The sequence below is a fragment of the Mesoplodon mirus genome, assembly GCF_964341445.2.
Source record: "Mesoplodon mirus genome assembly, chromosome: 3".
NCBI lineage: Eukaryota > Metazoa > Chordata > Mammalia > Artiodactyla > Ziphiidae > Mesoplodon > Mesoplodon mirus.
Window position 1 is genome coordinate 124139898 of NC_138978.1, and position 15165 is coordinate 124155062.

Below are 15165 nucleotides of genomic sequence, written 5' to 3' on the forward strand. Positions count from 1 at the left end.
TGCAAATTGAAACTTCAGTTTAGTTTTAATTTGTATCTCTTATGAGTAAGCTGAGCATCCCTGTAGGTTTAAGAGTCATGTGTATTCTGTGAGCTGTCTCTTCATTTGTTTTGCTCACTTTCTTATTGGGATAGTTGTCTTTTTGTTATCCATTTGTAAGGGCTCTTTATATATTCCAGGAATTAGCCCTTTGCATATGCTATGAGTTGAATTTTTCCCCTAGTTTGCTGTTTGTCTTTTTTTGTTTTTGTTTCCTTTGTTTTTGGCCCCGCAGCATGTGGGATCTTATTTCCCCGACCAGGCATTGAACCCGCGTCCCCTGCATGGAATCTTAACCATTGGACCACCAGGGAAGTCCCCTGCTGTTTGTCTTTTGACTTGACTTGTGTGATGTTTGTTTGTATTTACCACACAGAGGCTTGCTTGTTTCATATTTTCTCAGTCTTTTCTTTTATGGCTTCTAAATTTTGACTTAAAGTTAGAGGTATCTCCCCCACTTTTAGATAATAAAATAATTCTTGATAGTTTCCATTTTTACTTTAAATCTTTGAAATTTATCTTGGTATATAGTGTGGGGTTTGGAACTCATCTATCTAATTGCTAACAATTATATATTTTAATAGCTGGTAGGGCTTGCTCCCCCTTACTGATGTTCTTTTTCTAGATTTTTCTGGCTATTCTTAATTTCAACTAAACTGATATATTTATGGAACTGAGTCTTCCTATCCAAGAACCTTTTAAGTCTTTTCTTTTGTGCAAGTCTTCTTTTAAGTTCTTTTCATCCTGTTTTAACATTTTCTTCATATTGGTTTTGAATTTTCTTGATAAGTTTAGTCCCAGTTATGCAAAGGAATGATGATAATGATGAGCCATGCATGGAATCAACTAGATTAGAGGAAAATAATAGTGAAATTTGGGTAAGGTCAATTAATTGGAGGACTTGATAGGTTGAGGAATATGATTAGGATTGGGAAAACTAGTGGAATAAATGAGCTGGAAGGACTTCCCACTGGAAAATACTATCAAGTCTAGGTTCTGAAGACTCTCAACTCTGTTGACTCATATTCTCCTTAGAGTCTCTGGCTATGAGCTTAACTGATATTTTCTTTTAATTAAAAAAAATCTGCTTTTCTTGTGTCTAATTGTGCTTAGTGTTTTCTTCTTTGGTTAATATGAATTCCAGGAGACATGGTCTATTATTACCATGTAAACACTAACCTAAATGAAGCTGGTGTGGTTGTAATAAGAGCAAAAAAAAATAGACTTTAAGGTAGGAAGCATCACCAGAAATAAAGAAGGACATAATGAGGAAAGGATCCATTCCGGAGGAAGAATAGCAATTCTAAATCTGTAACATATAATAACATAGTCTCCAAATATATAAGTAAAAATGCCAGAAAAAAAGGCAGAAAAGACAAATTCAAATCATGATGAAAGATTTAAACATACCTCTTTAAGTAGCTAATAGAATAAGCAGACAAAAAAAAATCAGTAGAGCTATAGATTTGAACAAAATAATTAATAAACTGGCCCAAACTGACATATATAGAACACTACAGAATATATCCTCTTTTCAAGTGTTCATGGAAAATATACAAAAATTGACCATAAACTTGGCTATAAAGCAAGTCTCAATGTGGTTTAAATGATTCAAATCACAGTGTATGTTTTCTGACCACAGCAGTGGTTAAATGAGTGTGTAAAAAACCATCAAGCGGAACACTTATATTGTCTGACTCTTCTATTAAATATATTTTATTTTAAAAAAAACAAAACAAAACAGTTTTTGGGACTTCCCTGGTGGTCCAGTGGTTAAGAATCCGCCTTCCAATGCAGGGAACATGGGTTGGATCCCTAGTAGGAGAACTAAGTTCCCACATGCCACAGGGCAACTAAGCCTGCATGCCGCAACTACTGAACCCGCGCTCTCTGGGGCCCGTGCACCACAACTAGAGAGAAGCCCGTGCACTGCAACAAACAGCCCGCATGCCACCACGAAAGAGCCCGCACGCTGCAACTAAGACCTGATGCGGCCAAATAAATAAATAAAACAACCCCCTTGTAAATTAACATAAATAATATTTTTTAAAAACCACTTTTGGGGCTTCCCTGGTGGCACAGTGGTTGAGAGTCCGCCTGCTGATGCAGGGGACACGGGTTCGTGCCCCGGTCTGGGAAGATCCCACATGCCGCGGAGTGGCTAGGCCCGTGAGCCATGGCCACTGAGCCTGCGCGTCCGGAGCCTGTGCTCCGCAACGGGAGAGGCCACCCGCAAAAAAAAAAAAAAAAAGACTTTTCCACTGCCAGTCATAAGTTCCCTTCCATCAAGTTTCAATGATATCTATGCTATTTTGTTTATCTTCTTGTGTTTACTCATATGTACATCTCTAAATCCACACGTTTTAAATGACAGGCACTTTACATATGTTATCCCAGTAAACTTTCACAACCATCCAAAGAGATAGTCTTTTAACCCCCATTTTATAGATAAGGAAAGTGAGAAGTGGAATAGTTAAAAAGTAACTTGCAGTGACCACTAAGTAGTGCTGAGTCAGAACTGGAACTCAGAACTCTGATTCATAGCCTTTGCTCTTTACATAATAACATGCCATGATACCATTCGTATTATTCCCAACTTTCTCCCCTTGCATTTTCCCCCCTGGGAATTATTAAACACCGCAATAAAAATTCAACATCTATTGAGTACCTCCTTTATGCCAGGTTCTGGTTTCATTGTTGGCCATACAAAAATAAAATAAACAGTCCCTCCCCTTAAAGAGTTCAGTCTAAAGGGGAAGAACCACATAATTTATAATACAGTGTGTTAAGTGCTACATAGAGGTGTGTGCCTTATCCACCATTCTCCTGTTTCTTCTGTCCTTCATGGATCAGTTATACAATCTTATCTGGTTATTTTTCTCCCTTTTCCTTCAGTTTACAAGCCCTCTAGATGAAGACCGCAAGCATCCTGCCAAATACATTCTTCTAATTTTTGTGAAATTTAGTGTGGCACAAAAGAGGCTGGAAACTTCCCAAACAGGGTAAATGTTGAGCAAAGGCCAGGGTCAGAAAGAAGTAGGGTCTACTTTGGCCACTAAAGAAACTAGCCTGATGGGAGCTGGCACTGAAAGATATGTTTGAAAAGGCAAGGTGATGCCAGATCCAGACTAGAGACTGCTTGAAATGCCAGGCCAAGACATGTGCTTGAGCCACTAGGCAACAAGGACCTATTGTAAATTATCAACTCTGACTGATAAGATTAAAATGTTATTTTAAGATTGCTCAGGCAGCAATGTTTCAGAAAGACTGAAATTAGAAGATTTTGAAAGTGGGGAGGCCAGTGATGCTCAACGAACACCTACTGAGAACTCAGATCCCAGGCACTGGAGGTAAGGAAATGAAAGCCAGTTTCTTCCTTTGAGGAGTTCACAATCAACTGAGAGAGATAAACAACAAAAACGTAATGTAGTAGATATGATGACATAGTCAACACAAACCTAGGGTAGATAAAATATGGTGAAAGAGAGGAGTCTGATGTAGCATGGAAAGAGAGAAGGCAGGGGAAAGACATAGAGCTGGTAAGCTCTAGCTCTTCAGCTTCACCTGCTGAAACAGTTAGCTATGAGGAAAGGGAAAGAGAATGTTAAAGGGCAAGGTAATGGCTTGGCACAGCCTATCAAGATTATGAAGCATATAGTCAATGAGGGAGAAAGAGGAATGTTCTCTTAACAATGATCAAGCCAGAGGGCATGGTCATGTAGTGGGCCAGCTCAGTTTACTTCCAGGATCCTCTCTAACCCTCATCAGCTAAACTGAAGAAAGCAAGTAGTGTAGGTTAGCAGGCCAGGAAGGAAGCTAGAAAACTAGTTTAGGTGCTAGAAGATAGAAAATGGTTGCCTAGAAAGAGATTAGGGATGGAATTGACTGGAAAAGCACCCTAGAGAAATTTGGGGGATTTTGGTGTTCTGCATCTTGCTTAGGATGCTTGTTACAAGTAAGCATACGATTGTCAAAACTCAATGAACAGAACACTTAAGAACAGTGCATTTGGGACTTCCCTGGTGGCGCAGTGGTTGAGAGTCCGCCTGCCGATGCAGGGGACGCGGGTTCGTGTCCCGGTCCAGGAAGATCCCACATGCCGCGGAGCGGCTGGGCCCGTGAGCTATGGCCGCTGAGCCTGCGCGTCCGGAGCCTGTGTTCCGCAACGGGAGAGGCCACAGCAGTGAGAGGCTCGCATACATCAAAAAAAAAAAAAAAAAAAAAAAGAAGAACAGTGCATTTTAGGGAATTCCCTGGCGGTGCAGTGGTTGGGACTCTATGCTTCCACTACAAGGGGCATGGGTTCAATCCCTGGTCGGGGAACTAATATCCCACATGCCATGTGACAAAAACAAAAAAACAAAACAACAGTGCATTTTATTGTAGGTAAATTATGCCTCAATAAAAAAAAGAAATTACAAAACTTGAGGAGGGGGAAAAAAGAAAGTTAAGACTCAAAGAGGGAAATTAGATCCCATGAAAAATTTCCCAACCAGTCTGAGAACCAAAGGAATTTGGGTATTTGGGGAAAGAGTAACTGATACCTATTATTTGCCAGACCCTAGACTACACTCTTTCACGTATTTCAACTTCATCTCCGACCCAACAATGTCCATCTAAGCTCGGTATTTTAACAGTATTGTGACTATTTCAGGGAGAGAGTGAAATAGGTCTGTGAAAGGAGGTGGAGAGCTCAGACGAATGGAAGATTTTGTACAGTGTGTAGTGTAGACTGTGAGATAAAAGATGTATGAGGGCTGGGTTCAGTCCCCCGAAAGGCAGAAGGGGAAAAGGTGAGAGAAAGGCAAGGAATACAGGAAATGTCTGAAGGAATTTCTCCAGAAACTTGAAAAATCAGAAAATTGGGCCCATCTCTGACTCAACCTTTTCTACCACAAAAAAAAGAATAAAATTTTTGTAAATCAAACTTAAGAAGTCAAAACTCTGCCATTAAAATATTTAGAAGGTCTGGAACCATACGCATTAAACCAGGGGTCCCCAACCCCCGGGCCACAGACCGGTATTGGTCCGTGGACTGTTAGGAACCAGGCCACACAGCAGGAGGTGAGCGGCAGGCGAGCAAGTGAAGATCATCTATATTTACAGCCGCTCCCCATCACTCGCATCACCGCCTGAGCGCCGCCTTCTGTCAGCATTATGGTGAGTTGTAGAATTATTTCATTATACATTACAATGTAATAATAATAGAAACAAAGTGCACAATAAATGTAATGTGCGTGAATCATCCCAAAATCATCTCACCCCTGCCCCTGGTCCGTGGAAAAACTGTCTTCCATGAAACCAGTCCCTAGTGCCAAAAAGGTTGGGGACCGCTGCTTTAAACCATGAACTATGCTAGAGGGAAGTTATATACCTACTGTATAGTGTTGCATTTTATCTCAGTAAACACGTGCTTTTTCTTTTTTCTTTTTTTACCAGTTAAATTTTGTTAAATCCACTGTGGGATCAGAGAACAGTGTTGCTAAAAACTGGGACCTCTTTCTGCTGGCACAGGAGGAACTCCTCATACCTGTAATCTGTGTTTGACACAAATGTAGGATTTAGAGTGGCATCCATTCCTTCACGCGACTGCCTGGGAGAGCCCTTTCATTTTCTCAATCCAGTGACAAAGTCTGAGGGAAGTGAGGTTGGGGCTGGGGACCTGAAGATCTAGAGCAAGCGTAGGCAAACCTTTTCTATAAAGGACTAGATAGTAAAAATGTTAGGCTTCGAAGAACATACAGTCTCTGTTACAACTATTCTGCCATTTTAGCACAGAAGTAGCCATAGACAATATGTAAACAAATGGTCATGGCAGCAAGACCAAGTGGGGCCATAGTTTGCTGATCTCTGGTCTAGAGCAGTGGTTCTGGCTCCTGACTGCACATCAGAATCATTTGAGGGGCTTGTAAAACCACTAATGCCCAGGTCCAACTGCTGAGACTCCAAATCTGAGATGGGGCCCAAGACTTTTTTTTTTTTTTTTTTTTTTAAACTACCGGGTGGGGACTTCCCTGGTGGCGCAGTGGTTAAGAATCCACCTGTCAATGCAGGGGACACTGGTTCAAGCCCTGGTCTGGGAAGATCCCACATGCCGCGGAGCAACTAAGCCCATGTGCCACAACTACTGGGCTCACGCGCCTAAATCCCGTGCGCCACAACAAGAGAAGCCACTGCAGTAAGAAGCCCATGCACCACAACGAAGAGTAGCCCCCGCTCGTGGCAACTAGAGAAAAGCCGGCGCGCAGCAGCCAAGACCCAACGCGGCCAATAAATAAATAAACTACCAGGTGATTCTGAATTATAGTCTCTCAGCAAACTGCTGGGTGTTTTCATTTTTGTTTTGGTTTTGGTGTGTGAGGGTGGAAGAGCAGATGAATGCTGGAAGAAGAACCTAGGGCTGAAATGAAGTCTAGATTAAGATTAGAACTGTTTTCAGTCCACCTGACAAATTAAGTGCTTCCAATAGTTTAATTAACTGCTCTTTATTTGTTGCTTTTGGTGCACAGCATTATAAGAAGTTGCCCAACCCAGCAAGTCAGCCCCTTCATCACTCTTAGTGAAGGAGGCCATGGGCGGGTGGAGGGAGCATTCAATAAGCCACCTTCTGGGCTTCCCTGGAGGCGCAGTGGTTGAGAGTCCGCCTGCCGATGCAGGGGACACGGATTCGTGCCCTGGTCCGGGAGGATCCCACATGCCGTGGAGCGGCTGGGCCCGTGAGCCATGGCCGCTGAGCCTGCGCGTCCGAAGCCTGTGCTCCGCAACGGGAGAGGCCACAACAGTGAGAGGCCCGCCTACCCCCAAAAAATAAAAAAAATAAAAAATAAATAAGCCACCTTCTACCTAACTTTCTTTCTGGAACCATTCACTATAGGCCCCTTCGTAGTTCCGAACCCTGTGGAGAAAAGGAGGGGTGAGGGAAGGACAAGCCCAGGAGGCAGTCCCCAGTCACGCCCCAGCTAGCAATTCACACCATCCCCATACCATTTGTATCCAAGGCCCCGGGCCAACTGCGTGGCCTGAAATCCCCGCTTGCCCCTCTGACAGAAGAAAATGAGGTTCTCATCTTCCAGCTTTGGTTTCTCGGTGGAGTACAAAGCCTTGAAAGCAGCTGGCTCCATCTGCAGGGCAGTTTCCAACTCTGACACTGGCAGGAGGAGTCCAGAGGGCAGAATGGAGAGCCGGCAGTTTGGCAATCTCAGGCTCTGAGGCTGGGCCTGGAAGGACTGGTCCTGCGGTCGAACAAATCTCCAGGGGGCCCCAAAACAACACACGGTGACCACCCCCCCCCCCAACCTCAAGGACAGGATACAGCCTACCTGCACAGGAAGTCAGCCACACTACCTTTGAAGGGAAGCCACTTGCCTAGTTTGTGAGGAGGAGCGGGCAAACTCAGGCATTCAGCCTTGGGGAGATCGAGCGTGTACAGAAGCTGGCCTGCCACTTCCTTGTCGCCTGTTATCCCCTCAAACTTGAAGGGCCAGTTCCGCTGCCAGGATCCGCCTCCAATCAACCCTTCTTAAGGTAAATTTGGGGAGCTACCGGAATACTGGAGCCCCGTAACTAGTGCCTTCCCCACACCATCCTAAGTGAGGTCCCATTGGCTGAGACTCTCCTGGACAGCCTCTCTACTCCACCACCAGGGCTTCCCCTCTCAATCCCATACCCGGGATGTTGAGCGCCCCAGGGATGGTGCCAGCTGCCGCCTCCTCCAGAGATCTAACGTCGATGAGCCGGGCCCGGCCCGAGGCTAGGAGCGAACGGAGTTCAGGGAGCAAGACCGTGGGCTCTGAGGAAGGGGGCACGACAGCCTTGAGGGGAGCAGGACTACAAGGCCCGGCTGCCGCAGCACCCCCTCACCTGGCCGCGCCCCTACCCGGCGGGGGATGCGCGAGGACCCCCTCCGCCACGCCCCTTTGCGCCTCCCTCCCCGTGCACCTCCACCGGGGCCTCCACGCGCGGCCTATACGAGATCCCAGGTCTCCCCCTGCAGGTACCTCCAGCCATGGTGCGCGCCGCAAATGCGAGTTTCAAGAATGCGGCCCCGGCCAGCCCCCTGGGCGACCGCAGCATCTCCCCCGCGCTCCCAGAGCCGAAGCCGGAGTCGGAGCCTGAGCCGGAGCCTGAGCCGGAGCCAAGCCGAGACCGGAACCGGAAGCGAAGGCACCGCCTCTCGCACAGCCCCCTGCAGCACCGGTTCCCGGTGGCCCTAACACACGCCCTCTAGCGAAATCCTCGCGATTGCCGGGCGTGGGCGGGCAACTACACACCGGTCTGGCCCAGGTAGTAGGACTGAGAGTCCAGAAGCAGCACCCCACCCTAACCTTGGCCCAACCCTTACTGGTCAAAGCACAATGTGCCCCCTCCCTCCCGCCCTGGGGCCCGCAAAAGGAGGAAAAACGGAGACAATTGTGGCTCTGAATATTTTATCTTAAAAAAAAAAAAAAAAGGAAAGAAAGAAAAGGGGGGGGGAACCGTCCCCACAAGGGGGTAAGGCCCCCAGTGGGCCCTGCCTGTTGTTCTCCCTGGCTCCAGAGACTTCTGCATAGGCCTTAGCTGCTTGCCGGCCAATCTTCTCTTCCTGGGGCAGCAGCCACTGCTAAGCATCCTATCCCCACTTCTTGCTGAAGCCTGTTCCCCAGAGTCCTCAGGTGCACATCTGAGCTCCAGGGAAAGGAAGAACCAGTGGAAGCGCCAGTGTCCTGGGGCAAGCCAGAGCTTTGCTTGTCAGCAGACCCTCTGCTGGCACTCTAAGCAAGCACAGGGCAAGCCCCCCAGTTCAGTGTGTCCAGTGTCCAGCATGGAGACAGCACATGCATTGTGCAAGAGGAGCACAAAGGCCCAGGGGCTGCACGGTGGGGTTGGGAGAGGATGTCAGTACACATCCACGTGTGTGTTTCACACCACTGCAGGCTGCTATATCACAGGGCCTCAGTTCAAAGACACGCCTTCTGAACTCCCCACAGTCCCATGCCAGAAGTGGGCAGTGAAGGAAAGGGCACGGGGTTAGCCTGTTGCTCCTGGGCTATCTGCAGTTCTCTGAAAGGGGCTGTAGGGCCCGAAGCCTCTGAATCCCCAGAATTAGTTGCTATCACTCTTGATGACGACCTCTACTCCGTGGTGCCTCAACTGAGCTCGTAGCAGCAGATTCTTGTTTTTAAGATCTTCCACCTACCATGGGAAGGAGGCATAAGGGAAATAGGTAGAAAAGTTGGCACAGCCAAGTCCCTGAACTTACTGGGCCACCCACCAGTGAGGAGGAAAAGATAAAGCCCTCTCTGTGGAAAACAAAATAGGGAGGCCCAAGCTGGGTTAGTGGTTAGGGAGGCTAAGGACAGCTATACTGAGGGTAGGGGGGTCTGACCTGCTGTCGAAGCACATCATTGTCCAACTGCAGCTGGTCAAGCCCCTGCAGTTCTTCAGACAACCTGTGGTTACTCTGCCGAAGTTCCTGGATATAATCACAGGCTTTGGATAGAATTCCACCTTTACTCTGTAAGAAAAAGCCAACAAAATGAGGACTAGGATATAAGATACCTGGCTTGCTTTCCAAAAGCATGTTTACACTTTGGACCTCATTTTCCCTTAAGGATGGTGAAATAACATCTCCCAGGGATTCAGGAACCTCAGAGAGAGATAGGAAAAGACTACTGCCATGTGTGCCCACTCTCTACCATTTCTGGAAACAATACCAGGAGACAGAATTCAGGCATCTTGCCCACTACCAGGGTCTTTCCATGACCTGGCCAGACTTGGTGCTCTCCATGGAGCAGTCTGGGATGATCTTGGACAGCTGTACAATCCAGTTGTTAATCTTGTCTCGGCGGCGGCGCTCCACTGTGGGGCAAAGTAGAGGACAAGGTGACTCAGGGAGAACTCACCAAAGGCCCCAGGGTAAAATTACCTAACCTCTCCCCCCAACATCCCTGCTATCCCTAATCCCACCAGACAGCTCCAAGCTTCAGACGCAGATCATACCTACCTTCATTATGCTGAGCCCTGCGTTTCTCATCCCGAGTTGTCCGGGGAGCTTCTGACTTCCTAGCAACAGAGCCCAGAGTGGCCAGAGTGAGGGAGGGTCAAAAAATGAGATTGGAGTTTGGGGTGAGGAATTACACCAAATCTGGAAGGAATCAAGACCATTTCTGGTAACTGAAAAGAAACAGGGTTACTCACGGGGAATAAGGGTGGGTCCTGGGGGCAATAGAGCGCTGGCTTCCTCCTTGCAACACTTCTTGTGGTGACATCATCACAAAGAACTGACCTATGAAGATGCATGGTAGGTTCTGTCAGGACACAGGCCTAGGAACCTCACCAAGCTCTAAGGCCAAGGCCCTGGGACCCTCCTCTAAAAAGGACATACTGCCTCCTGCTGGAAGGGCAGCCCCAGACTCACTGCCTGCCCAGGTCTTTGTGATCATTTAAGGGATCACGAGTAAAGGCCCACTGCCCAGCAGCCACGTCCCACAGCCTATCCTAGCCCCTCCAGCCAGCATCCTCACATAATATCTCACCAGTGCCAGGAGGGGTCGCCTGCCCCAGTAGCGCCTCTGAGCCCTGGGTGGTAACAACAGCTGCTGTACTCCCCGACGTGGTACCCCCTGCCCCATCTCCCACTGCAGTGCTGGGGAAGTAAGTATAGTGCGTCTCAGCAGCTGTCCCCTCTGTGTCAACTGCATCATCACTCGTGAACGCACCCTGGATCACAGCCTGGGAAGGGGAGCAAGAGAACAGAGACAAGTGACAGTTATATACTTCCCATGAACTACTCTGCAGCTTCTATCCCTTGGGAGGAGGGAGGGAGAAACATCCAGAAAGGGAGAGTCTAGTGCTTTGGGTCAAGGCAGCCCTAGATGCTTCCCTATCCCTAGCCACACCTATCCTATTGGTTCCCTTCTTCATCTTACTACTCAGAGCTCTAGTCCCCTCTGCAGCCCATACCCCTGTACCTGGGTCATGGATTGAGTGGCAGGGTAGCCACTGATGGCACCAGTCCCCTCAGTCTGGCCATCCAGCTGCCCCTCAGACACCTGGATCACCCTGTACATCACCTAGAGGCAGGGAGGAAAGGGGAAAGAGGGGAAGAGGGAACAAGAGAGTAAGTGCTAGGGATTCCAGGGTCCCTCATAAAGCTTCTCTTGGATAGGGCCCCCAAACAAGAATCCTTCACAGACATATATTTAGCCATTCCCCCTCCTTTCTCCATATAGAGGTTTGAGCATAGCCCCTACCCCACACCAATCTCTACTCCAAACCTCATACTCCATCCCCCATCCCCTTCCCCCCAAATAGTCCACATCTTCACCTCATCCTCCAAACCAAGTTCTACCCATGACAGGTTCAATTACCTCCCTCAATCCCAACCCCAGGTAACACCTGCAGCCACCTGGCCCCCTCCCTTACCTGGCCCCCATTTTCAGTTCGGAAGACGTACTTGACGTTGGGGTCAGGGAAAGTGGCAGCTGACTGGATGCTGGCGATAGCCACACTGGTTGGGTCCTCCCCAGTTGCCACTGCGCCTGAATTAGGAAAAGGACAAGTCTGTGAGTTACTGCTTTTCTCCCTCTGTTGCACTTGCATGTCATTTAAAAGAAGTAGCTTGCACAGGTGATAGGCCCATGGGGTAGGGGGAGAGGCCACAATGGGCTCTTGGTCTCAGCTCAGTTCCGTTTCTCCCACTCACCTTCCTGAATCTGCACTGTCCCCTCTTCCGTTTCAGCTGTTTTCTGCTGCCTGTTTGTGAAGGGACAAGAGGAAGAATAAGGGAAGGAGTGAATTAAAAGCTCACTGGCCCAGTAACATATGGCTCCCAAACTCACTGGCATTCCCAACAGGTGCTAGTTTAGGTTAGAATAACAAGAGCTAGTATTTACTTAGCACTGAGCTAAGCACTTAACAGGCAATATCTTACTTAATACTAAGAACAGCACTATGAGTAGGTAGCACTATTTGCATTTTATAAACTGGAAACCAGATCACATAGCAGGGTGATGTAGCTGGGACCTAAATCTAGGTCTGCCTGACTCCAGAGCCAGTGCTCTGAGCCATTTTGCATTCTCCCAGGCCTCCCATCTCCCATCCCAGACCCTACCTCTTCTTCACTCACCCCTTCATCTCTCTGTGAGGGGGCACATCCGAGGAATTGGTCCTTCTTTGGAAGTCTTCGTATCTCCTGCCTCACAGGCCTGAGTGCTAAGTCCTGGTAGGAATCAGGGAGTCTAGTGAGTCTAGGAAACTGAAAGCTCCCCTGTTTCTAGAACCTAGGCTCCCTGAAGACACATCCAGGAACATAAACCAGTCATCTGCAGGCGACAATCAGCTTTCTCCATTCTGATACTGAGGGCTGGCTACAGTGATTGAAAAAGCAACTCTACAAATAGTGCTCCGCGTCTCTCCAATTATCACTCCATCTCCTGATGGAGAGGGAATAATTGTACTGCAAGACTGAGAAACAGGGCTTCCCTGGTGGCGCAGTGGTTGAGAATCTGCCTGCTAATGCAGGGGACATGGGTTCGAGCCCTGGTCTGGGAAGGTCCCACATGCCACGGAGCGATTGGGCCCGTGAGCCACAGCTACTGAGCCTGCGCGTCTGGAGCCTGTGCTCCGCAACAAGAGAGGCCGCGACAGTGAAAGGCCTGCGCACCGCGATGAAGAGTGGCCCCCGCTTGCCACAACTAGAGAAAGGCCTCGCACAGAAACGAAGACACAACACAGCAAAAATAAATAAATTAATTTAAAAAAAAAAAAAGACTGAGAAACAACATATTTCTGGATGGATTATTATTAAAGTTATTACGATCTGCCATGACATGGGGATTAGGAAGGGCCATGTTTAGACCACGGCTATCAAAAAACACAGGGCCATGGATGCTGACGCTTCTTCCAGCCTCTCAGGCACATACTGTACACCGAGAAATTCCTGTCCTCAAATCTAGGAAAGGGAAACCCGAAACCCATTGGAAAAACCTCCGGAACCATAAAGACCAGACTTGGCCCTCGGGCCCCTTTCTACTGACAGGGCTCTTGTTTTGGGGAGTCCAGCTTTATGTCATTCATTAAAGACCCTAAAGCCCAAGTGTATCATCTTCAAGCTCCTACTATTTTATTCGCCAAGCCTTCCTGTAGCAACACAGTTGCTAAAATGTTGCCATGACAACTCCAAATCAACTGAGCCTCAGCAAAAAGGGGCGAAACTCCAGGTTCGGGGTTCGGAAAGAGAAGAGACAATGGGGGAGGAATCCATCTACGAGGTGCCTGCCTTAAGACCGTTGACACCCGGCGTGGTGCGGGGGGGCGCGGACTGGGGAGGCGGGCAGGAAAAACAAAGGGCTGAGCAGACAGATGCCTCCAGAAAAAAACAGCTATATTGTACAAAGCAATAAAATAATCCCGACAGGAAAATGGTAAGACTTTTGTAAATTCTCTACCCATAAGGTCCCCCAGACCTTTATCTTCAGCGAATGAGCCATGGAAAGCTTGTATCCAGTGTTAACCAAAAAAAAAAAAAAAAAAGGAACTGAAAGTGAAACTGTCCGGAGGAAGTAGCGCTGCAAGAAGATCCCAGTCCCTAAGGGAGAAGTACCACCAGAGTTTCGAGACCACCTACCTCTCCATCCTCAAACCTGCGGAGGAAGTGCCCCTCTGAGGCTTGCAGCGCTGACAGCAGAAGGAAGCAATGAAACAGAGGCCAGGGCACAGGAGGCGTCTCTATGGCCCACAGCTGTCAGACAGGGGCAGCCTCTGAGGACACCGAGCAACGGGATCAGGCTACTTATTCAAATCTTATTTGGACACGGGAAGCATTTCCTGAGCATTAGGCGTATGTGACACGGAAAGGGGCTAGGATGTTGTGGCGTGCACGCTCAGGGAACGAGGGCCCTGCAAGAGCCCTAAGTCTCGACACAAAGGGAAAAAGAATCAAGTTCGCAAAGAAGTCAGGCGCCTAGACCTTGCCTGAGAATGCGGCGTCTCCCTGCAGGCCCACCAACCAGTAGGCGCTCAGCAGCTGAGCGCCGGCCAGGCGCGAGACCAGGAGCCCGCGCGGTGACCTGGCCAGCCCGGCCAGGCTCACCCCCAGCCTCCGCTGCTCCGCAGAGGTAGGAAAGGACACAGGGAGCTCAGCGGGCCCCGCAGTGTCCGGCCCAAAGGCTCGCGGATAGCAGCGCGGGAGGGCGGGGACGTGTGCGCCCGGGGGCGGGGAGTGAGATCGGCCCACAAAAGGGAGAGATAACGAGCCAGGCACGGCCCCCTCCCTCAAAACAAAGGCTTCCGCCCCAGGAGTTCCTGATCCTAAAAAACGGAAACAAAATCGAAGCTGCTCTGCCTCGCTGGCGCACCCAGTTTCCAGACTCCCGCCGTGTCCTGCACTCACCGGCCAAGGCAGCTTCAGCCGCCGATCTCCCGCAACCGTGTTCTCCCTCTCCGGACTGGGGTATCTCCAAAGACAGCTGATCATGCGCACTCCCGGTCCGCGCCCATGTTGGTGAGGGGCGGAAGTGTCTCTCTGGACCCGCCCAGCCTACTCAGCCTCTGAGTCGCCTCACTTCCGTTCGCTCCATCTTGATGAGGGCTTGGATGGGGGAGTGTTGTGGGTGTTGCTGGGGCGGGGAAGAAGCAATGCTCAGGGATTGCGGGAGAATGGCCCTGAAGTCGTAGTCGCTTTCGTCCTAGTCCAAGAACGGGAGAAGGACGACTAACTTGGTGCTATCATTTTTCTGCTGGACAGTGCCTTTTTAGTTCCAGGAGAAGGGAGTGAGAGAGGCCAGCTTAGATCAAGAGAGGGACATCGGATGGAGGCGCCATCTTTAACAAAGGACATCTTTTTTAAATTTTCTACTGGAGATTAGGACATATCTGGGCATACAAAGAATTGTATTAGCGTTAGCGGTCACCCAAAGACCCCCAAGGCTTATAGTTTTTGTGAGGCTCAGAGTTTCTGTGAGAGGTATCTTGATTCCCATTCTTTTCAGTCAAGACCTACGCTTAATGGATTTGGAGTAGTGTGGTGTAATAGGAAGAGTTCACACTCTGGAGCCAGACAAACTCGGGTCTCAGACCTAACCTCTGCCACTTCTTAGTTCTGAGACTTTTGGCAACGTTTGACTTAACATTGGTTTCCTCATCTGT

The 15165-nt window shown here is 48.7% G+C and overlaps 2 protein-coding genes across 6 annotated transcripts; both read right to left on the bottom strand.

Moving 5' to 3' along the window:
- Positions 1–6508: 6508 nt before the first annotated feature.
- TSTD1 (thiosulfate sulfurtransferase like domain containing 1) lies at positions 6509–8318 on the bottom strand. Of its 2 annotated transcripts, XM_082614995.1 has the most exons (4): positions 8037–8318; positions 7706–7828; positions 7024–7186; positions 6509–6934 (listed from the first exon to the last, which is right to left on the bottom strand). In XM_082614995.1, exons 1-4 carry the CDS (start codon positions 8110–8112, stop codon positions 6883–6885), a joined length of 414 nt encoding a protein of 137 aa, XP_082471121.1. In that variant the 5' UTR covers positions 8113–8318; the 3' UTR covers positions 6509–6882. The 2 variants fall into 2 exon arrangements, with proteins under 2 accessions (XP_082471121.1, XP_082471122.1); XM_082614996.1 differs by lacking the exon at positions 6509–6934 and having other exon boundaries at positions 7049–7271.
- Positions 8319–8448: 130 nt separating this feature from the next.
- USF1 (upstream transcription factor 1) lies at positions 8449–14527 on the bottom strand. 4 transcript variants are annotated; one of them, XM_082614991.1, is made up of 11 exons: positions 14411–14527; positions 12146–12238; positions 11723–11772; positions 11443–11558; positions 10989–11090; positions 10554–10749; positions 10216–10303; positions 10022–10080; positions 9782–9876; positions 9404–9532; positions 8449–9210 (listed from the first exon to the last, which is right to left on the bottom strand). In XM_082614991.1, exons 2-11 carry the CDS (start codon positions 12151–12153, stop codon positions 9121–9123), a joined length of 933 nt encoding a protein of 310 aa, XP_082471117.1. In that variant the 5' UTR covers positions 12154–12238; positions 14411–14527; the 3' UTR covers positions 8449–9120. The 4 variants fall into 4 exon arrangements, with proteins under 4 accessions (XP_082471117.1, XP_082471120.1, XP_082471119.1 ...); XM_082614994.1 differs by having other exon boundaries at positions 11474–11558; positions 12131–12238; XM_082614993.1 differs by having other exon boundaries at positions 12131–12238.
- Between the last annotated feature and the right edge of the window lie 638 nt (positions 14528–15165).

Excerpts from the sequence above, each read along its gene's own strand:
- TSTD1 (XM_082614995.1), bottom strand. The coding sequence starts at position 8,112 with ATGCTGCGGTCGCCCAGGGGGCTGGCCGGGGCCGCATTCTTGAAACTC. Across the intron at positions 7,829-8,036 it reads GGCGCGCACCATGGCTGGAG|AGCCCACGGTCTTGCTCCCT; the intron begins GTACCTGCAGGG and ends CCCCTTCCTCAG. Across the intron at positions 6,935-7,023 it reads CGGGGCCTTGGATACAAATG|GGTTCGGAACTACGAAGGGG; the intron begins GTATGGGGATGG and ends TTTTCTCCACAG.
- USF1 (XM_082614991.1), bottom strand. Across the intron at positions 10,750-10,988 it reads CCACTCAATCCATGACCCAG|GCTGTGATCCAGGGTGCGTT; the intron begins GTACAGGGGTAT and ends TCCCCTTCCCAG. Across the intron at positions 10,081-10,215 it reads AGGACCCACCCTTATTCCCC|GAAGTCAGAAGCTCCCCGGA; the intron begins GTGAGTAACCCT and ends CTCTGTTGCTAG.